This window comes from Mercenaria mercenaria, chromosome 6 (assembly GCF_021730395.1).
Source record: "Mercenaria mercenaria strain notata chromosome 6, MADL_Memer_1, whole genome shotgun sequence".
Lineage (NCBI taxonomy): Eukaryota > Metazoa > Mollusca > Bivalvia > Venerida > Veneridae > Mercenaria > Mercenaria mercenaria.
The window spans coordinates 43,196,679-43,215,123 of NC_069366.1; the positions used below are offsets into that span (position 1 = coordinate 43,196,679).

An 18,445-nucleotide genomic window follows, 5' to 3' on the forward strand; every position below is an offset into this window, starting at 1 on the left:
GTCACAAAGAAAGTGTTTGCTATATTTGAGATATGCTATATCCATAAAGCGGACATAGTTCACTATAAATGAACTGTATAACAAACACGAGACTGACATAAAGCAAACATAGAAAACTGTGATTTGAGTCATTTTTGACATGTTTAATTGCTGTTTTATCAAAATAGAGTTTTACTTAAGTATTTATATTTATTAATTTTTTTTTTATTTTTATCTGTCACTGTTTGGTTATGATATTTTTATTCCAATTCAGTTTTTCAGTATTTGTCTAACCAAAAACATAGAATCTATTTATTTTTAGTTTAATTCTTTACCTCTGTGTTAAGAGTATCAATGGAACTAACTGCTTTGATAATTCTGGAATTTGTTTTAAGATGCCTATCACTTGTCATTAAAACACATGACCAATTACAACTATGTACTTTCATGTTACAGTTACTTTTATCTCACTGAATTAAATGTTTGATGTTAATGTATATGTTTATTATAAATGCACTGTTAGGTACTATATCGCACAATGACAATAACTTTTGTCATTAGAGATAATGGCATTTAGATAAATGATTGTAATTATTCAAATTATACATGAATTGATCATAGTCACATATTTAGCCATGAACATATACATTTGAATACTTTTTGTTTGTTACAAGTGACAGTTAATCTTGAAATTACGAACTAAATTAGTTATAAACGAGTGAAATATCACATTGTGACATAGAAATGTCTTCCTTATATCTGAGTTTGATATATCTGTGTTGTTTTCATATACAATACATTTAGGAAAAAATTTTGCCAGAAAAATGAGTTCCTTATACCAGAGTTTGCTATAAGAAAGTTTTACTATATATGCCAAATTTAAAGTCAATAATTATCTTGAATAGTAATTAAGCTTTGTTCCAGACATGAAATATGAGTGGCAAATTTTACCTTTTACCTTCATTGTGACCTTGACTTTTGACCTACCGATCTGGTTCATGCGCTCTGATTATCGTTTCATCGCCACTTTCTTATATACAAAGTTTACAGTCAATACCTGATGGTTAATGAGTTATGCTCTGGATACAAAATATGACTGACAGACAGGCAGACAGACAAATATATCCATTTTTTAGTTGCGGGTTTATACCAAAGTTAAGTGTAATTCTGACAATCATGTAGCATCTTTATTTGATTCCAAATCACATCCAAAGGAATTTGTTCATGTGCTACACAAAGTAGTCCTATTCTTGAACAATGCGGATGAATTATCAATGATCAAGCAGTTCTTATTCATCCTCTATCCATTCACACTGGCCATTTAGATTATATAAGATCTGTCAATGATTAGGTATTCCAGCCCATGGTTACATCACTGACTTCCATCTGTTCATGTAAGGTCAGGCAGAGTTTATCTTAGATATGAGGCACATTAGTATTTGTTTCTTATACATGTATATTTATAGATTGGCATTTAAAATGAAAATAACTCTAGCAAAACCTGCAACCACCAGACATCTCAAGGCTTTGATTAAAAAATGGGCCCATAAAAATGCACTTTCCTTTGTTAGACTAACTTAGTACACTGTACATGCACAAATTAATCCAAGATGTTCAAACCTAAATCCTGCCTGAATGGATCTAGTTTCTAAATTTAAGCTCTAGATTTTGATAATGCTTACCTTCAGCATTAGCCTGAGTTGGAACAAACTGTTTTGCTTTCAGTTTTTTAAGTATATCTGAAGCAACAGGCTTAAAGAACTCGAGAACTTCATCTTCCATAGGCACGAACTGAAGAAAGGCACACACAGCTTCCATACTGCCAAATTCAGGGTGGGTCTGCAATGTATAGAATAGCAAGTGGACATGCTGATGACATGCAAAAACTACGTTTCACACTGATCACTCATGAGGTTTGGTGAACTTAAGCCTAATGGTATATGTCAAGTAGTAAAAACAATGTAAAATACAAGAAATGAAGGGCCATAGCTCAACTGACAAGAGCTGTCCATAAATCAGCATACTAGACTTTTCTCAGTGCTTGACGCTGAATTAGAGCTTTGCCAGTAAACACTTTATAAAACTTTAACCAAACAGTTCTAAGTTAAAAAGGGGCATAACTCTGTCAAATTTAAAATCAAGAGTTATGGGGATTGTTTCTACTGGTGTAGACTTTGATAGTAAATAACTATTTTAAGTTTCAAGTCAAAAGCTTTGATAGTAACAGAGATATTTGACTTTATCAAAAACTTTTATAACTAAAACAAAAATCTAAATTAAAAAGGGGCATAACTCTGTCAAAATTCAAATCAGAGTTATGGGGATTGTTTCTCCTGGTGTAGATTTTGATAGTAAATAAATATCTTAGTTCCAAGTCAATAGTTTTGACAGTAACAGAGATATCTGACTTCATCAAAAACTTTAACCAATGCCGGCGTCAGGGGTGGGGGTTCTTTGAAAGTCGAGCTTAAAATCAATGAACCAGACCAGATAAGAAATGTGGCCAAAACATCATAAAATCTGATGTATAATGGCCATAACTCTGCTAAAAACCATCAAACTGTAACAAGCAGAAGATATGTACAAGAAGGTTTGGTAATGACTATTTTGTGCAGTTTGGTTAATTCAACAAAACTTAACAGGAGTGATCAGTACCAACCCTAGTTAATTGTGCATATTGCCGACATGTTCCGCTTTGCTGTACAAAATGGCTGCCAGAGCTGAAAATAGAAAATTCTTGTCTGGCTTCGACAGGTCAAACTGCTGGCTGGATTTCAATGAAACTTCACAGGAGTGATCAGTACCAAGCCTAATTGTGCACATTGCTGGCATGTTCTGCTTCACTGCAAAAAAATGGCCACCAGAGCTAAAAAAAATTTAAAAATCTTGTCCGGCTTTCACAGGTCAAACTGCTGGACAGATTTCGACAAAACTTCACAGGAGTGATCAGTACCAAGCCTAATTGTGCATATCGCCAACACGTTCCGCTTCACTGCACAAAATGGCTGCCAGAGCTTAAGGTATACATAGAGGGGAGACATATGTTTTTGTGAAAAAAAAAAACACCTTCTAGTTTTCAGTATTATTAGCTACTGATCATAGGCAATCACAGTGTGAAGTTTAAAGGTTGTAGGTTAAGAATATTCCAGTCATTGATGAGAAACAATTTTCCACCTCAAGGTCACTGTTGACCAAATCACTACAAAACTGCAAGGAGTAACCTGTTGGCAACAGGCAATAATGCTATTAAGTTTCAGCTGTAGGTCCTAACATGCTCAATGTAACTGACCAGTTACTATTTACAATCTCAAGGTCACTTTTAATTTAACGTAACTGTAACTTCTTTAACAACAGTAATCATCAAATAACTATAGGCAATCATACCCATGAAGTTTGAAAGCTGTCAGCCAATACTGATTGGAAATAAGGTAGATCCAAGTAATCATCCTATAAATTCTGACAGCTGTAGGCCCAATGGTAATTCAGTTATGTAGCAAACACAAATTTTGTCTCCCCGACCATTGTCCCCAAAATAATATAGGTCAACAATTAACTACTGAGATCAGTTCAAGACAAGCAATAGTTCTATGATTTTAAAGGCAGTAGGCCTATGTGATCTTTAGTAACTAAAACACCTTTCATTCACAAGATCATTTTGACCTTGACCTTTTCTCTATAGGTGACTACTGACCCAAGCAATCATCCTTTGCATTTTTACAGCTACAGGACAAATGGTTATTCCATTCCATTTTAGTCTAAAAATCACCATGACCATGACCTTTGATCCCCAAATCAGTATGGGTCATCAACTGACAACAGGCAATCACTCTATGATGTTTAATGGCTGATGACCCTTAAGACTGCTTTGGGGAGCTATGGTACAAGTGCATCTTGTGAGGCTAAAGCTTTCCTTATACTACTGAAAAGTTTATAGGGGACACCTTAGCTAGCATCATAGCATACTCCCCTTTAAAAATGACATTTAAGGGGTTATAACTCATTCAGCTGTGAAATGATCATACATATGCAAAACTAGCCTAGGTACTAGTTTGGCTGAAATATTTTCAGTAGTTCAGAGGAGTAATCTGGATAAACTTTTATGGACAGCCAAACTACCTGATGGACAGCACATAATCAATATATCTCCCAACATATGGGGAGACAGAGTGACAAAATATCAGACTGTATAAAGAAAAACATATAAACAGGGTCAATCCAAGGTGTCAGTACACCAATGTACTTTATAACTTGTCTGATGTCAGAGCATTTAAGGGCATGACTCAGCACTCTGTAAGACAAAAATACACTCCGTCTGTTTTGTAGGATTTAGCAGATAGGCATCACAAACTTTCTAATCAAACAAATGGACAGAACAAGGTAACATATGTCAAAGGAATTCATTCACAAAACTATTTCAATCAATGTATTAATAATGCTAATTAAAATCAGTCAAACTAAACTGCCTATATTACCCTAAAAATATCAAGACACTCTATGAAGACGTTGTGTATTTCATTCCTAAGCCATTGGTTCCAAGAGCTGTCTCTATCTACATCTTCCCGACTTGATGGAACATCAAAGTCACCTGCAAACAGAAGAATATAAACGTACAGTAATGTGTACAGCCTGTTCTCTCTACTTTGCTGCTAATGCTTACCAAAACATTAAATCAAAATTTTGAAATGGTTGTAAAAGAACGAACAATGTGGCCTAGTGGTTATTGCATACACCTCAGAAACATGATGTTGAAGATTCAAATCCTGCTGGATTGTTCCTATATTGCTGCTTGGGGAGCCGCTGGCTATTTAAAGAACAGTCATGGCTGCTTTCTGTCTGATATCTTGCATTAAAAGAAAGGATTCGGTGGGTAAATGTGCACAGAGCATATGTATCTCATACTAGTAAGTCAAAATGGCTGGCCAATTCAATAGGTGTGATATTAATGCAGTTAGCCAAAAGTAATGTATGTTGTTGTTCTAAGTAACATATATAAGTAACTTATAACATACATAGAATTGATGGATAAAATGTATTTCAACACATCTTCTTGAAACATTAAACTAAATATATTATTTTCCACATAAATACATGTAATACTTCTTGCACATTCATATAATGGTTACCTTGAATAATGAACCGGAATCCATAACTTCTGAGAGGCAAGAAGGCAAATATTGGTTGTTTTGGGGGCATTCTCTGAAAAGTAAACAATGCATATCATATTTCACAATAGGAAGTCTTATTATTTACCCATCAAAAGGGTCATGATGGCCCTATATTGCTCACCTGAGTTTCGGAGCTTAAACAGGCTAGAGTGAGCAACTTTGGAAGAGGACCACAATATACTCCAGCTAGGTGTCCGAAGTTTCAGAGACAGCAGAAGTTGATTACATAAATTAATGTGACAGATGACAAACAGTTTAACAATGCTTCTTAGACCTTTAAAATTGGGTGGACAAAACACACACAGACAACTGGAGCAGACTGAAGGTATTTTGTAAGGTCTCTTAAAAAGGTTGTATTTCTAACTCTAGCAACCCCAATAAGGAGCCAACTGCCCTCATATGCATATGTTTGGGAGAGGACCATACAATGATACTGCAGAGCAAGTCTGATAAAGATGCATACAGCGGTTCATGAGAAGTTGTTTAAAGGTATTTCTTTATTTGGCTCTACTGGCCCCTAAATGGGGCGAGATGCCCCAATTTGAATAAATTTGGATGCAAAACTTACAATGATGCTACAGAAAAAGTTTGATGAAGACCCATTAAGCAATTCATGAGAAGTTGTTTAAAGGTATTTTTATTTTTAACTCTAGTGGCCCTTAAAATGGGCAAAAGCACCCCAATTGGAACAAATTTGGGAGCAAACCTAACAATGATATGTCACAGGGTGAGAAAAATGTGCAGCCAGACTGGGACTCGAACCCGGGGCCTCGGAATACCGTTCCGATGCTCTACCGACTGAGCCTCCCAGCCGCCTACACATTTTCTCCCCATTTTAATATTCAAGTCCTATACCATGACATACTCCCCTGTCATATGAAATTCGTCCTCGAATTTCCAATGGGATAGAGAACAAGATAAACATGATCTCGGAGTATATTAAGTCATGGCCTCACGTCGGGCGCCAAATACCATGACAGATACTTCAGACCAAGTTTGATGAAGATACATCAAGTATTTCAGGAGAAGAAGTCATTTAAAGGTACTTCTATTTATAGCTCTAGTTGCCAATACTAGGGGCTGAGCTCCCAAATTTCAACAAGTCTGGGAGAAGACCTTATAATGATGCTACAGATCAAGTTTGATGACGATCTATCAAGCAGTTCATGAGAAGAAGTCATTTAAAGGTATTTCTAGTTTTAGATCTAAAAGGGACAAAGTGCCCCAATTTGAAAAATTTGCGAAAATGACTTCATAATGATGTACAGACTAAGTCTGGTGAAGATACATCAATCTGTCATGATAAGTTGTTTAAAAGTATTTCTACTTTTAGCTCTAGTGGCCCTAAAAAAGGACAGGTGCCCTATTTAAATAAATTTGGGAGCAAAACTTAAAATGACGCTACAGACCAAGTTTGATGAGAATCCATCAAGCAGTTGATGGGAAGATCTCCTTTAAAGGTATTTCTATTCTTTTACTCTAGTGGCCCTAAAAAGAGTCGAAGCATCACCATTTGAACAAACTTTGGATCTGACCTTACAATGATGCTACCAACCAAGTTTTTAAAACAATGGTGTAAATAACGTTACACAAGAAGACTTTTTCTATTGGACTGAAGATGTAAGTTTACCTGGACTGTAGTCTTTTTGCCCTTCTGGTTTAGTGGGAAAGCTAGGGCTATTTCTGTTGATTCCACGTCTGCCCCTGATTTTGTCTGTATAGATATCTTACTGGCATCCAGCATTTTCTTTACAACCAGCCACTTTTCACTGCCGTGTGCATGTTGTATTTCGACAACATTGTCACCAATGTCCCGCCTTCGCATAGTCTGAACAGAGTTCTCAACCTACAGATGTAAACACACAGTTTTCTAAGGTTATGCACTGAATTCAATATCTAGAATTTATGTTTTTGTTTGTTTGTGGGTTTAGCACCATTTTTCAACAGTATTTCAATTATTTAAGACATCCTTCATTCAGTATGTAACCAGTTACTATTACTATCCTTCAAGAAAAACAATGCATTTATCAGCTATGCATACTTACACTTTTTCATTTCTACATGTTTGTACAGTACCGTAGCATGTTCAGTATGCAAACAGTTTGTCTGTTATACTGTTATTGTCCTTCAGAAAAGTTCACATTAGCTAAAAGACATTATCAATTTCCAAATGTTCAGGAGAAATCATTCCACATATTACCTTGTTTTCTACAGTAATTTGTCTCAGCCTGTGCAAGAAAAGAAGCAGTGAAGGGTGTATATCATTAAACCTTGCAGCCAGGGTTCGTGTCTGCAGTCTCATGTCCGCCTTCAACTTCAGAATTATATGGGTCATCCATCTAAAACAGTCAAACATAATAATTAAGTACAATATTTGCTTAGATTTTGGCCACAGTTGGTCCAGATGGAAAGGCAGACTCTGTGAAAGCATACATCTGTTTCTTAAGTGTTCCTTGATCTGTGGAATTTTAAACTGTTTATGAATCTGTCAATCTTCCTAAGATGCACTTTAGTCTAGTCAAATGTTATAATCACACACATTGTAACTTGAAGTTAAACACAATTTCAAAAGTTCCTAATAATGAAATGAAATGAATGTCACATTATGCCACCTCTGCCATTTAAAACACAGATATATGTTTTTTATTTCTCAAATTCAAAGAAAATTAAGTTTTAATGCTAATATGCTTGTTTCTATTAAAGCATGCTCACAATTAAATGATGACACTGATGGTTGGCTGCAATAGGCATCATCAACTTGGCATGTCCGATTATCCCACTAACTTTCAACATTCTGGGCCTAGTGGTTCTCAAGTTATGAACTGGAAATGGTTTTCCATGTTTAGGCCCCAGTGACCTTGACCTTTGATCGAGTGACCCCAAAATCAGCATGAGTCATCTACTCCAATCATCCTATAAGTTTCAACATTCACAGTCAAGTGGTTCTCAAGTTATTGATTGAAAAGAGTTTTCTATGTTCAGCCCCCTGTGACCTTCACCTTTCACAGATTGGTCCCAAAAACTACAGGGGTCATCTACTCTGTAAGTCCTATCAACCTATGAAGTTTCAACATTCTAGGTTAAGTTGTTCTCAAGTTACTGACCGGAAATGGATTTCCGTGTTCTGTTAACTGCAACCTTGACCTTCAACAGAGTGACCCCAAAATCAATAAGGGTCATCTACTCTGCATGTCCAATCATCCTATGAAGTTTCAACATTCTTGGTCAAGTGGTTCTCAAGTTACTGACCGGAAATGGTTTTCCATGTTTGGGCCCCTGTGACCTTGACCTTTAACAGGGTGACCCCAAAATCAAAAGGGGTCATCTATTCTGCATGATCAATCATCCTATGAAATTTAAACATTCTGGTTCAAGTGGTTCTCAACTTATTGATTGTAAATGGTTTTCCATGTTTAGGCCCCTGTGACCTTGACCTTTGTTAGAGTGACCCCAAAATCAATAGGGGTCATCCACTCTGCATGACCAATCATCCTATGAAGTTTCAACATACTGGGTCAAGTGGTTCTCAAGTTATTGATCGGAAATGGTTTTCCATGTTCAGGCCCCTGTGACCTTGACCTTTAATGGAGTGACCCCAAAAACAATAGGGGTCATCTACTCCATAAGCCCTGCCACCCTATGAAGTTTGAAGGTTCTAGGTTAAATGGTTCTCCAGTAATTGATCGGAAATGAAGTGTGACGGACGGAAGGACGGACATGGCAAAAACAATATGTCTCCCCCAGTTCACAAATGTAGATGCAACAGTGAAATTGAGAACCATACAACAGTTTAACCAACACTATTTCAATATCTAACCTTACTGACCTTGCTCTTTAGGGTACTTGACCCTAAACAAGAAAATATCTACCCATTACCAGGACAAATTTTTATTGTATGGTACAAAGTTTGGCAATTATAAGGACACAGAATCCTACACATTCAAATTCACCCATAGGCAACCAGTCATAATGTAAGTAATACTATTCATATGTACAGATAATTAACATATTAAACAAGTGAATGAAGTATTGCCATGCAATACGAAGTCCCCTACTTGAAGGCACCTAATTTTCTCTATTGTTATTTATAGCAACAACAAAGGGAAGTTAATCATAAAAAAGAAAAAAAAATCTAAAATTCTATATATTAAGTCCACAAATAACTCTTTACCAGGCAGAGATAAGTCAAAAAACATCTAACAATTGGATATAACATGCATGTGGTACCACAGAAAAGTGGTCTCGATTTTTCCCTACAGCCAGTAATAAAAAAGTTACATTATAAGCTATTTATAGTAACCTCGGGAAGTAAACAAAGGGAAGTAATTCTAAAAACAAGGGTGCGTCATGGTGGTGAACATTTGTGCCAAGTTACATCAAAATCCCTCCATGTATAAAGAAGAAATGCTCCAGACAAAGTCATTCTTGTAGCTGACATTTGGCCTCTAAGTGTGACCTTGACCTTGGACCTAGGGACCTGGTTCTTGCGCATGACACTCAGTCTCATAGTGGTGAACATTTGTGCAAAGTAATATTAAAATCCCTTTAAGGATTGTTGAGTTACAGACTGGACAAGAGAAAAGCCCTTTTGGCCTTTGACTTCCAAGTGTGACCTTAACCTTTCAGCTATGGGCCCGGGTTTTGCGCATGGCATGTTGTCTCATCCAGGGAAATATTTGTGTCAACTGATATTTAAAATCCTGTTTTGCATGAAAAAGTTAAAGACCGGACAAGAAAAAAAATCCTATTGACCTCTGTTCTCCAAGTGTGACCTTGAACTTTAAACTTGGGTTCTGTGTGTTGCACATGACACATCAACTCATCATGGGAAAATTTATGCCAAGTAATATTGTAATCCCTTGATGGATGACAGAGTTATTGACTGGACAGGAAAAAAACCCTGTTGACCTTTGACCTGCAATTGTGACCTTGACCTATGAACTAGGGGTCCGGGTTTTGCACATGACACGTTGTCTTATCATGGGGAATATTTGTGACAAGTAAAATTAAAATCCCTTAATGAAAGACAGAGTTATGGACCGGACAAGAAACAGACCCTGTTCACGCGATGTAAACATTTGACTGCCAAGTGTGACCTTAACCTTTGAACTAGGGGTCTGAAAGTTGTGCATGACACATCATCTTATTATAAGGTATATTTGTGACAAGTACTGTGAAATCATTAATATGCGTGGGGGACTTATTTTTCGTGGATTTCGTGGTTGAGCAATCCACAAAATTTAATCCCAATGAACAAGTAAAATTCCCATTCATTTTATGTTCAAAAGTTGAAATCCATGAATTCATATCCCCACGAAATTGCAGTTTTGACCAAAATCACAAAATTTCATGCCCACGAAATTAAATGATTTTACAGTAATATTAAAATCCCTTCATGGATGGCCGAGTTATGGACCAGATAGGAAAAGAGCCCTGCAGATCTTTGACCTCCAATTGTGACCTTGACCTTTGAGCCTGGGGTCACGTCGTCTCATCATGGGGAACATTTGTGCCAAGTAATATTAAAATCCCTTAATGAATTACAGAGTTATGGACCAGACACGAAACTGCGTATGGACGGAAAGACGGATGGAATGATGGACGGAAAAGTACATTCCTATAGTCCCCGAAACTGGTTTTCAACAAGTAGGGGACTCATAATGTGTAAAACTCACTCATCCTGACTGATTCTTTCCTCCTCTGGTACCCAGTGTGGCAGTATATAACCCGTAGGTCCACTGTTTACATCAAACCGGATATGGTACCCATTGGAATGCACTTCTGGCACATCAGTAATTCGGAAAACAGATTTGAAACCAATTCCCTTTTGTCCTAAAAAAGGAAACATGTGATGAACATTATCAGCAGTTACCCCAAGGCATATACAGTCAACATTGTATTAAGAGACCGCCTAAGGGACTGCAAAGAAGTGGTCTCTTAATGGAATGGTCTCTTAATGAATTTCAGTCAGATGAAAAGAAAAGTTACTTTTAACTATTAATGTAACTGTATTCATTATGAACATACATGTATGGTTTTAAAATCTGTTTTAACATCGTGAACACATTTCTAAGTCCACAAACCGTGAAAATTATGGCTAGACTGTTTGTCAATTCGACTGATATAAAGGTTAATTTCATTCAGTCACGTGCAAAATGTACTCGCTAATTACACAGATGAAGAAATGTCCGGTAGAATTTTGGTAACCGGTGGCTTAATAGATACTTTTGTCAAATATTGTATATGTCGGGACTACAATAATGTGGCGCTAGTCGTTTAATGGAATGAATCTATATACAGTCAAACTTGTGCTAGCGACCACCCGTGAATAGCGACCACCGGTCTCTGGTCCCCCTATAGAAAAATGCTCATAAAAAGGCCGTGAATAGCGACCACCTGGCGCCCGCGACCAGCGACCGGCCTAATTCATTCCCAAGGGTCATATTTGCCTCCCAATAACGACCAAGCTGGACCGTTTCGGCATGAAAATATTTGAAATCCGCCGAATTTTCACGACTTTCGCCTTATAGCAAACATAATAATTACTGCTTGAATGAAAATTTGCAAGTTTGCACTGGCCGAATTAATACATAGAACATAAAGAGAGCAAGAACCTGTAAAATACTTTTTATCAGCATGATAATGGCTAACTGAGAAGTGACCCTTCCCCCCGAATACAAAGACCACTTTTGCTTGTTCCGAAGAGTGGTCTTTGTTCACATTTTTGACTGTACTGAAAACGTCCGGGAGGGATTTTGACCGGTCGTTTAATACAAAAATCGCTTAATAGAGGGGGTCACAAGTACGATGTCGACTGTAGTGTCTATGAAAGTTATAGAGCAGGAACCATTTTCAATCTCCAGGTCTCTGTGACTAACCTTTGACCTACTGACTCCCAAAACAATAGGGGTCATCTACTGACCACAGGCAATAATCCTTTGAAGCAGTATGCCTAAGTGTTCTTAAATTTCTCAGCAGAAACCATTTACGTCTCAAGGTCTCTCTGACTTTAACCTACTGACCCCATCAAAACAAAAGAAGTTGTCAACTGACCACAGGCAATCATTTTAAGAAGTTTAAAGGCAGTAGGTCCAAGTGTTCTTAGCAGAAACCATTTTCTGTCTTGAGGACACTGTGACTTTGACCTTAGACATACTGACCCCCAAAACAGAAGGAGTCATCTACTGACCACAGGTAATCATACTTTAAAGGCAGTATGTCACTATGTCAGTGTTGTTAAGGTACTGAGAAGAAACCATTTTAAGTCTCAAGGTCTCTGTGACTTGACCTTTGGCCTACTAACACCAAAAAATAAATCTGTTGACAACGGACAAGCTTTCTTCACTGGCTGTGTGGAAACCTGTTTTCAGTTGGTCACTGTGACCATGGCCTTTGACCTACTGATCTCTAAAACAATACAGGTCATCTACTGACAGAAAGCAGTCATCCTATGAAGTGTAATAACTGTACATCAAAGCATTCTTTCAATATGGAGCAGAAACTATTTTCTGTTTCGAGGTCTCTGTGACTTTGAGCTTAGACCTACTGAACCCTAACACAGAAAGAGTCATCTACTGACCACAGGCAACCATTTCTTAAGATACTGAATGGAAACCATTTTAAGATCAAGGTCTCTGTGACTTGACATTTGGCCTACTGACACCAAGAATAGGAGTCATATACTGATCACAGAAAAAGCAATCTATAACAACTGTACGGAAACTGGTTTTCAACCTCAGTGTCACTTTGACCTTGATCTTTTATGTACCAACCCCACAGTGATAGGGTTTACCTACTGACCACAAGCAATCATCCTATGAAGTTTTATGACTATAGGCCAAAGCGTTCCTTTGTTATGGAGGGGAAATTTTCAGTCTTGAAATAACTGTGACCTTGACCTTCAACCTTCTGATCCCCAATCCCCAAACTAATAGTGGTCATCTACTGACCACATGCAATTATCCATTAAAGTTTTATGATAGTAGGCTGAGGTATTCTTTAGTTATTGAATGGAACCATTTTCAGACTTATTTTCACTGCGACGTTTGACCTACTAACACCCAAAATATTAGGGTCTTTTCCTGATCTTAAGCAGTTCTCTAATGAAGTCTGATGACTGTAGCCCAGTGTTCTTCAGTTATAGAGGAGAAACTGTTTAAAGTGTTGCTGTGACTAAGCCTTAACTTTTGATCTACTGATTCTGAAAGCAATAGGGATCATATACAGATCACAAGCAATTATCCTATAAAGTTTAATGACAGTAGGCCAAAGCATTCTTTAGTTATAGACAGAAACCGTTTTGAGTCTCAAGGTCACTGTGACCTTGAGCTTTGAGCTACTGACCCTCAAAATGTAAGCGTCATCTACTGAACACAAGCCATCTTCCTATAAAGTCTGACGACTGTAGGTCAAAGCATTCTTTAGCAATGGAGCTGAAACCATTTTCAGCCTCAAAATCGCCGTGACCTTGACCTCTGACCTACTGGTTCCTAAAACAATACTGGTCATCTACCAACCACAAGCAGTCATTCTATGAAGTTTGACAACTATAAGCATTCTTTCATTCTTTGTCATGAGGTCACCGTGATCTTGGCCTTCAGCCTACTGATCCCCCAAACAATATGGGTCATATATTGTCCACAAGCAATCATCCTATGATATTACACGGATTAAATTTGATAATTGCAAATTCAGCATTCTTAAAAACAAGAGTAACTAGAGATGCTTTTGAGAAAAGCGCATGTCTCCCACAACTGCCTAATCATCTTGCGCATGCGCTTTCGTGCACCCAAAACGTACCCTATACTACTAATTTCGCATGCGTTTTCGTGCAGGCAAAATGCACCCTACCCTTACAGAAGAAAAAGGCCTGCTGCGTACTCTTGCTGTGTACATACAGCGTATATGATGCGTACATGATGTGTACTGAAATCAAGGGCTTTAAATAGTACGCAGGATATACATCGCACATACACTGATAGTACGTTTGTAGTACACTTTTGACATGCAAATGAGCTCTGCCGCGTACTACTTGCTGCGTACATGCTGTGGACTACATAGTACACAGGATGTACGCTGGAGGAATTTAGTATGTGGGAAATAGTACGCAGCATGTACGCAGCACATACACTTTTCACATGCAAATGAGCCTGCGGTGTACTACCCCTGCGGCGTACATGCTGTGTACTTCTGTGGCGTACATGCTGTGTACTTCTGCGGCGTACATGCTGTGTACTCCTGGCCCGAGTCCTGCGGCGTACATGCTGTGTACTCTTGTGGCGAAACTGCTGTGATAATGTAAATTCCTTACCCCACCAACTTTCGTACGCAAATGCTGATCATTTGGACAGAAAAAAAACAGAAAAAAGATAATTGACATGCATCAATAAGTATTTACCCTTACCAAAATAATGTAGATTGATGTTATCAAATAAATTAGTATGCTTTTCTTCATCCACTTTTCAATGAAATAAATCAATTTTTGTAGCATGTAATTTGGTAAACATTTGAAGAAAATGGCGTAACTGCATCAAGGGGAAACAACTTTAATGCAACTAAATATAAGTGTTATGATTTATTATAGACGATGTGTGCCTAGTATGTATTTATTTTGATTAAAATTCATCTGAGAACAATCTAGGACTGGAATTATATAAGCATTTATACACTTTTACCGTTTTACGTCTGTAAAAAGTAGCGCAACAAAAAATTTTGGATTGATTTTTTCCAATGGGGCGAGCGCAATTAGCCAAAAACGTTCTGAAAATATACGAGCGGCAAATACGATGAACAACTTTTTAATTTGGTGAGGCCTTAATGAGTTAACATAATGAGCATTAAAGCCTTTATAAAACATGATAGAATGGTGTTTTGCTTAAGAGTATTCAAATAACAGTGAGAGCTATTAATTCTTCTCATTCGGGCGCTGTTGAGGCATTATCTTGGTAATTATTTCATGTATTACAAAATGTAATGCAACGAAGTTCAAATAAGGCTTTTCAATTATCCAAGTTAGAAAGCTCCAGGGTTAATTCAAAATGAAAAAGAATATATTTTTACACTGCATGCAAGGTGCAGCTCAGAAATCACGAAGATGTAAGCTTCACAAATGAACATTGCAGATAGTTTGGCAAATTTTCATTGTTCAAAATACCGGTAATCTGAACTATTCATAATTCTATGCTATTAAGATAAAAGTTACTCAAAAATCAAGTTCTTGCTTCCAAAACAAAAAAAAAATGTACAAATCCTTCCTGCACGAAGTGTACTTCAGACTTTTACCTAAAAAAATTCAAAGTATAAACACCAAAAGAAAATGAACAAGTCCCTCCCGCGTATATGAAGTTTACTTCAGACTTTAACTTATAATAAAAAACTAAGTATAAATGCCAAAAGAAATTGTACAAGTCTTTCCCGCGTATATGAAGTGTACTGCACAAATTTCAAAGTATCTGCGGTGTACATGCAGTGTACTATTTTCTTGTACAAGTCCCTCCTGCATACATGCAGTGTACTCCTTAAATTTTCTGAGTCTGTGCTGCGTACTTGAAGTGTACTAGTGACCTCCTGCGTACATGCTGTGTACTCGTCGAAATAGTATGCGGCATGTACGCGGCATGCGGTGTATGTAAAATGCACTCCTCTGGCGTACTACTGTGTTCGCGGCATATACACAGCAAATACGCAGCATGTACGCCGCAGAGGCTTGCTTCTGTAAGGGTATACTACCCTATACTACTAATTAGTAGTATAGGGTACGTTTTGCCTGTATGAAAGCGCATGCGAAATGAGGATTTTTCATTATTCAAGGGCCATAATTCCAAAGTGCCTGAGCCGATTTGGCTAGTTATCGAACTTGGCCGAGGTCTTATGGTAAGACACATTTTGTTCAAGTTTGGTGAAGATCGGGTGAGAAATGTTCAATTTAGAGTGCGGACAAGCTTTGTGATAGACAGACAGACAGACACACAGACAGGAGTAAATCAATATGTCTCCCACACCACTGTGTGGTGGGAGACATAATAAATAAGAGAATAACTACTAAGAGCAGTAAATAGGTTAAGAGCATATTTTCGTATTGTGTTTGATAAACTTAGGTGATACAAATATGATCTATGGTTGCATGGATAACCCATTAAGCTCGAAAGCTTATTTCCAATGGGGTCCAGTTTACCAAAAAAAAAAAATAAGATGGAATCTGAGAAGTAAAGAAATCTAATTTAGTAAATCATAAATCATATACCTACGACAGTTAAAGTCATAAGAAAAATAAAACCTTAGTATGTATATAAAAAAAATATATATATATGCTCTCTAGGTATGAGATGTTTTAGTACTACAGACTAGAAACACTATCACAAAATGTTTATATAATATCATAATTAAGTTAATAAGCTAGTGTCAAACAGCCATAAAATTAGAAATATAAAAAGCAATCTTCAGTCTGAGCTTTCCATTTAGTTGCAAGGTGGCTTTTGACAGAAGATTTAAACAAGGACGGGTTTCTGATACCCTTTACACTATCTGGCAAATTATTCCAGTCAAACTATTCCATCCTTATTTTTGTTAAACAAACAAACAAACAAGAGGGCCATGATGGCCCTATATCACTCACCTGAGTTAGGTTGCTTGCTTGAACAAATTTCTTTGTTAAAGCTTCAAAAACAAGAAAGTACGTCAGTAGGTCATATTCATGGTCAATGAAAGTCAGTTTTAAGATTAGTGTGCAAAACTGTACATGTCATCCAAATTTCAAAGCTGTATCTTAAAAAATAAAAAAGTAGGCCAGTAGGGCACATTCATGGTCACTGAAAGTCAGTTTTAAGATCTGTTTGCAAAACTGTACATGTCATCCAAATTTCAAGGCTATATCTTAACAAGAGCTGTCTGTAAGACAGCCAAGCTCGACTATTCGAAATATTGTCCCAGAAGCAGGAAAATATTACCCAAAAAGGTTAAATATCAAAAGAGTTTTAAGTTCAAAAGGGGACATAATTTGACCAAAATGCATATCAGAGTTATGGGACTTGTTGCTATCAACTAGTTTTATAACCCCGAAGGCACATGTGAAGTTTCAATTCAATATCTGTATTAGTTTTGGAGATAGTAACTTGCATGTAAAACTTTAACCAGAATTTTCTAAGTCCAAAAGGGGGCATAATTTGCCCAAAATACATGTCAGAGTTATGGGACTTGACCCAGTGCAGTTGGTAATTGATCTAGAAAAAAAAAATAAGTTTCAAATCTATATGCCTTTTAGTAATAGCTGTATGTACTTGCACGCAAAACTTTAACCAGGATTTTCTAAGTCCAAAAAGGGGGCATAATTTGGCCAAAATGAAGGTCAGAGTTATGGGACTTGATGTTATCAACTAGTTTTATAACCCCGAAGACACAATCATGTGAAGTTTCAATTCAATATCTGCATTAGTTTTGGAGATAGTAACTTGCATGTAAAACTTTAACCAGAATTTTCTAAGTCCAAAAGGGGGCATAATTTGCTCAAAATACATGTCAGAGTTATGGGACTTGATGCTATCAACTAGTTTTAAAACACCGAAGGCACATGTGAAGTTTCAATTCAATATCTGTACTAGTTCTGGAGATAGTAACTTGCATGTAAAACTTTAACCAGAATATTCAAAGTCCAAAAGGGGGCATAATTTGCCCAAAATACATGTCAGAGTTATGGGATTTGACCCAGTGCAGTTGGTAATTGATCTAGAAAAAGAAAAAATAAGTTTCAAATCTATATGCCTTTTAGTAATAGCTGTATGTACTTGCACGCAAAACTTTAACCAGGATTTTCTAAGTCCAAAAGGGGGCATAATTTGGCCAAAATGAAGGTCAGAGTTATGGGACTTGATGTTATCAACTAGTTTTATAACCTCGAAGACACAATCATGTGAAGTTTCAATTCAATATCTGCATTAGTTTTGGAGATAGTAACTTGCATGTAAAACTTTAACCAGAATTTTCTTAGTCCAAAAGGGGGCATAATTTGCTCATAATACATGTCAGAGTTATGAAACTTGACTCAGTGAGGTTGGTAATTGACCTAGAAAAAGAAAAAATAAGTTTCAAAGCTATATGCCTTTAAATGATAGTTGTATGTACTTGTCGAGCTAAAAAACAAGAAAGTTGGTCAGTAGGTCAAGGTCACAGTCTGGTTACCATTATCACTTCGGTCGTCAGGTAAATATAATTAAACAGTCTAGGAAATATGATCTGATAGCTTTTGAAGTATTTTTTCCTATTAACTCATACATCAAGTGACCCCTGGGGCTGGGCCTCTTTTAACC

The 18,445-nt window shown here is 37.0% G+C and overlaps 1 protein-coding gene across 2 annotated transcripts in view; it reads right to left on the reverse strand.

Moving 5' to 3' along the window:
* Positions 1 to 18,445, reverse strand: part of LOC123549155 (uncharacterized) — a 97,075-nt gene that overhangs the window by 35,843 nt on the left and 42,787 nt on the right. For both annotated transcript variants that reach the window (XM_053545669.1, XM_053545668.1), the window contains exons 16-21: positions 10,820 to 10,976; positions 7,345 to 7,483; positions 6,775 to 6,990; positions 5,103 to 5,175; positions 4,452 to 4,564; positions 1,662 to 1,818 (exon numbers count right to left, since the gene is read on the reverse strand). In XM_053545669.1, the coding sequence (XP_053401644.1) occupies positions 1,662 to 1,818; positions 4,452 to 4,564; positions 5,103 to 5,175; positions 6,775 to 6,990; positions 7,345 to 7,483; positions 10,820 to 10,976 (855 nt within the window). The remainder of the gene's footprint in view (positions 1 to 1,661; positions 1,819 to 4,451; positions 4,565 to 5,102; positions 5,176 to 6,774; positions 6,991 to 7,344; positions 7,484 to 10,819; positions 10,977 to 18,445) is intronic.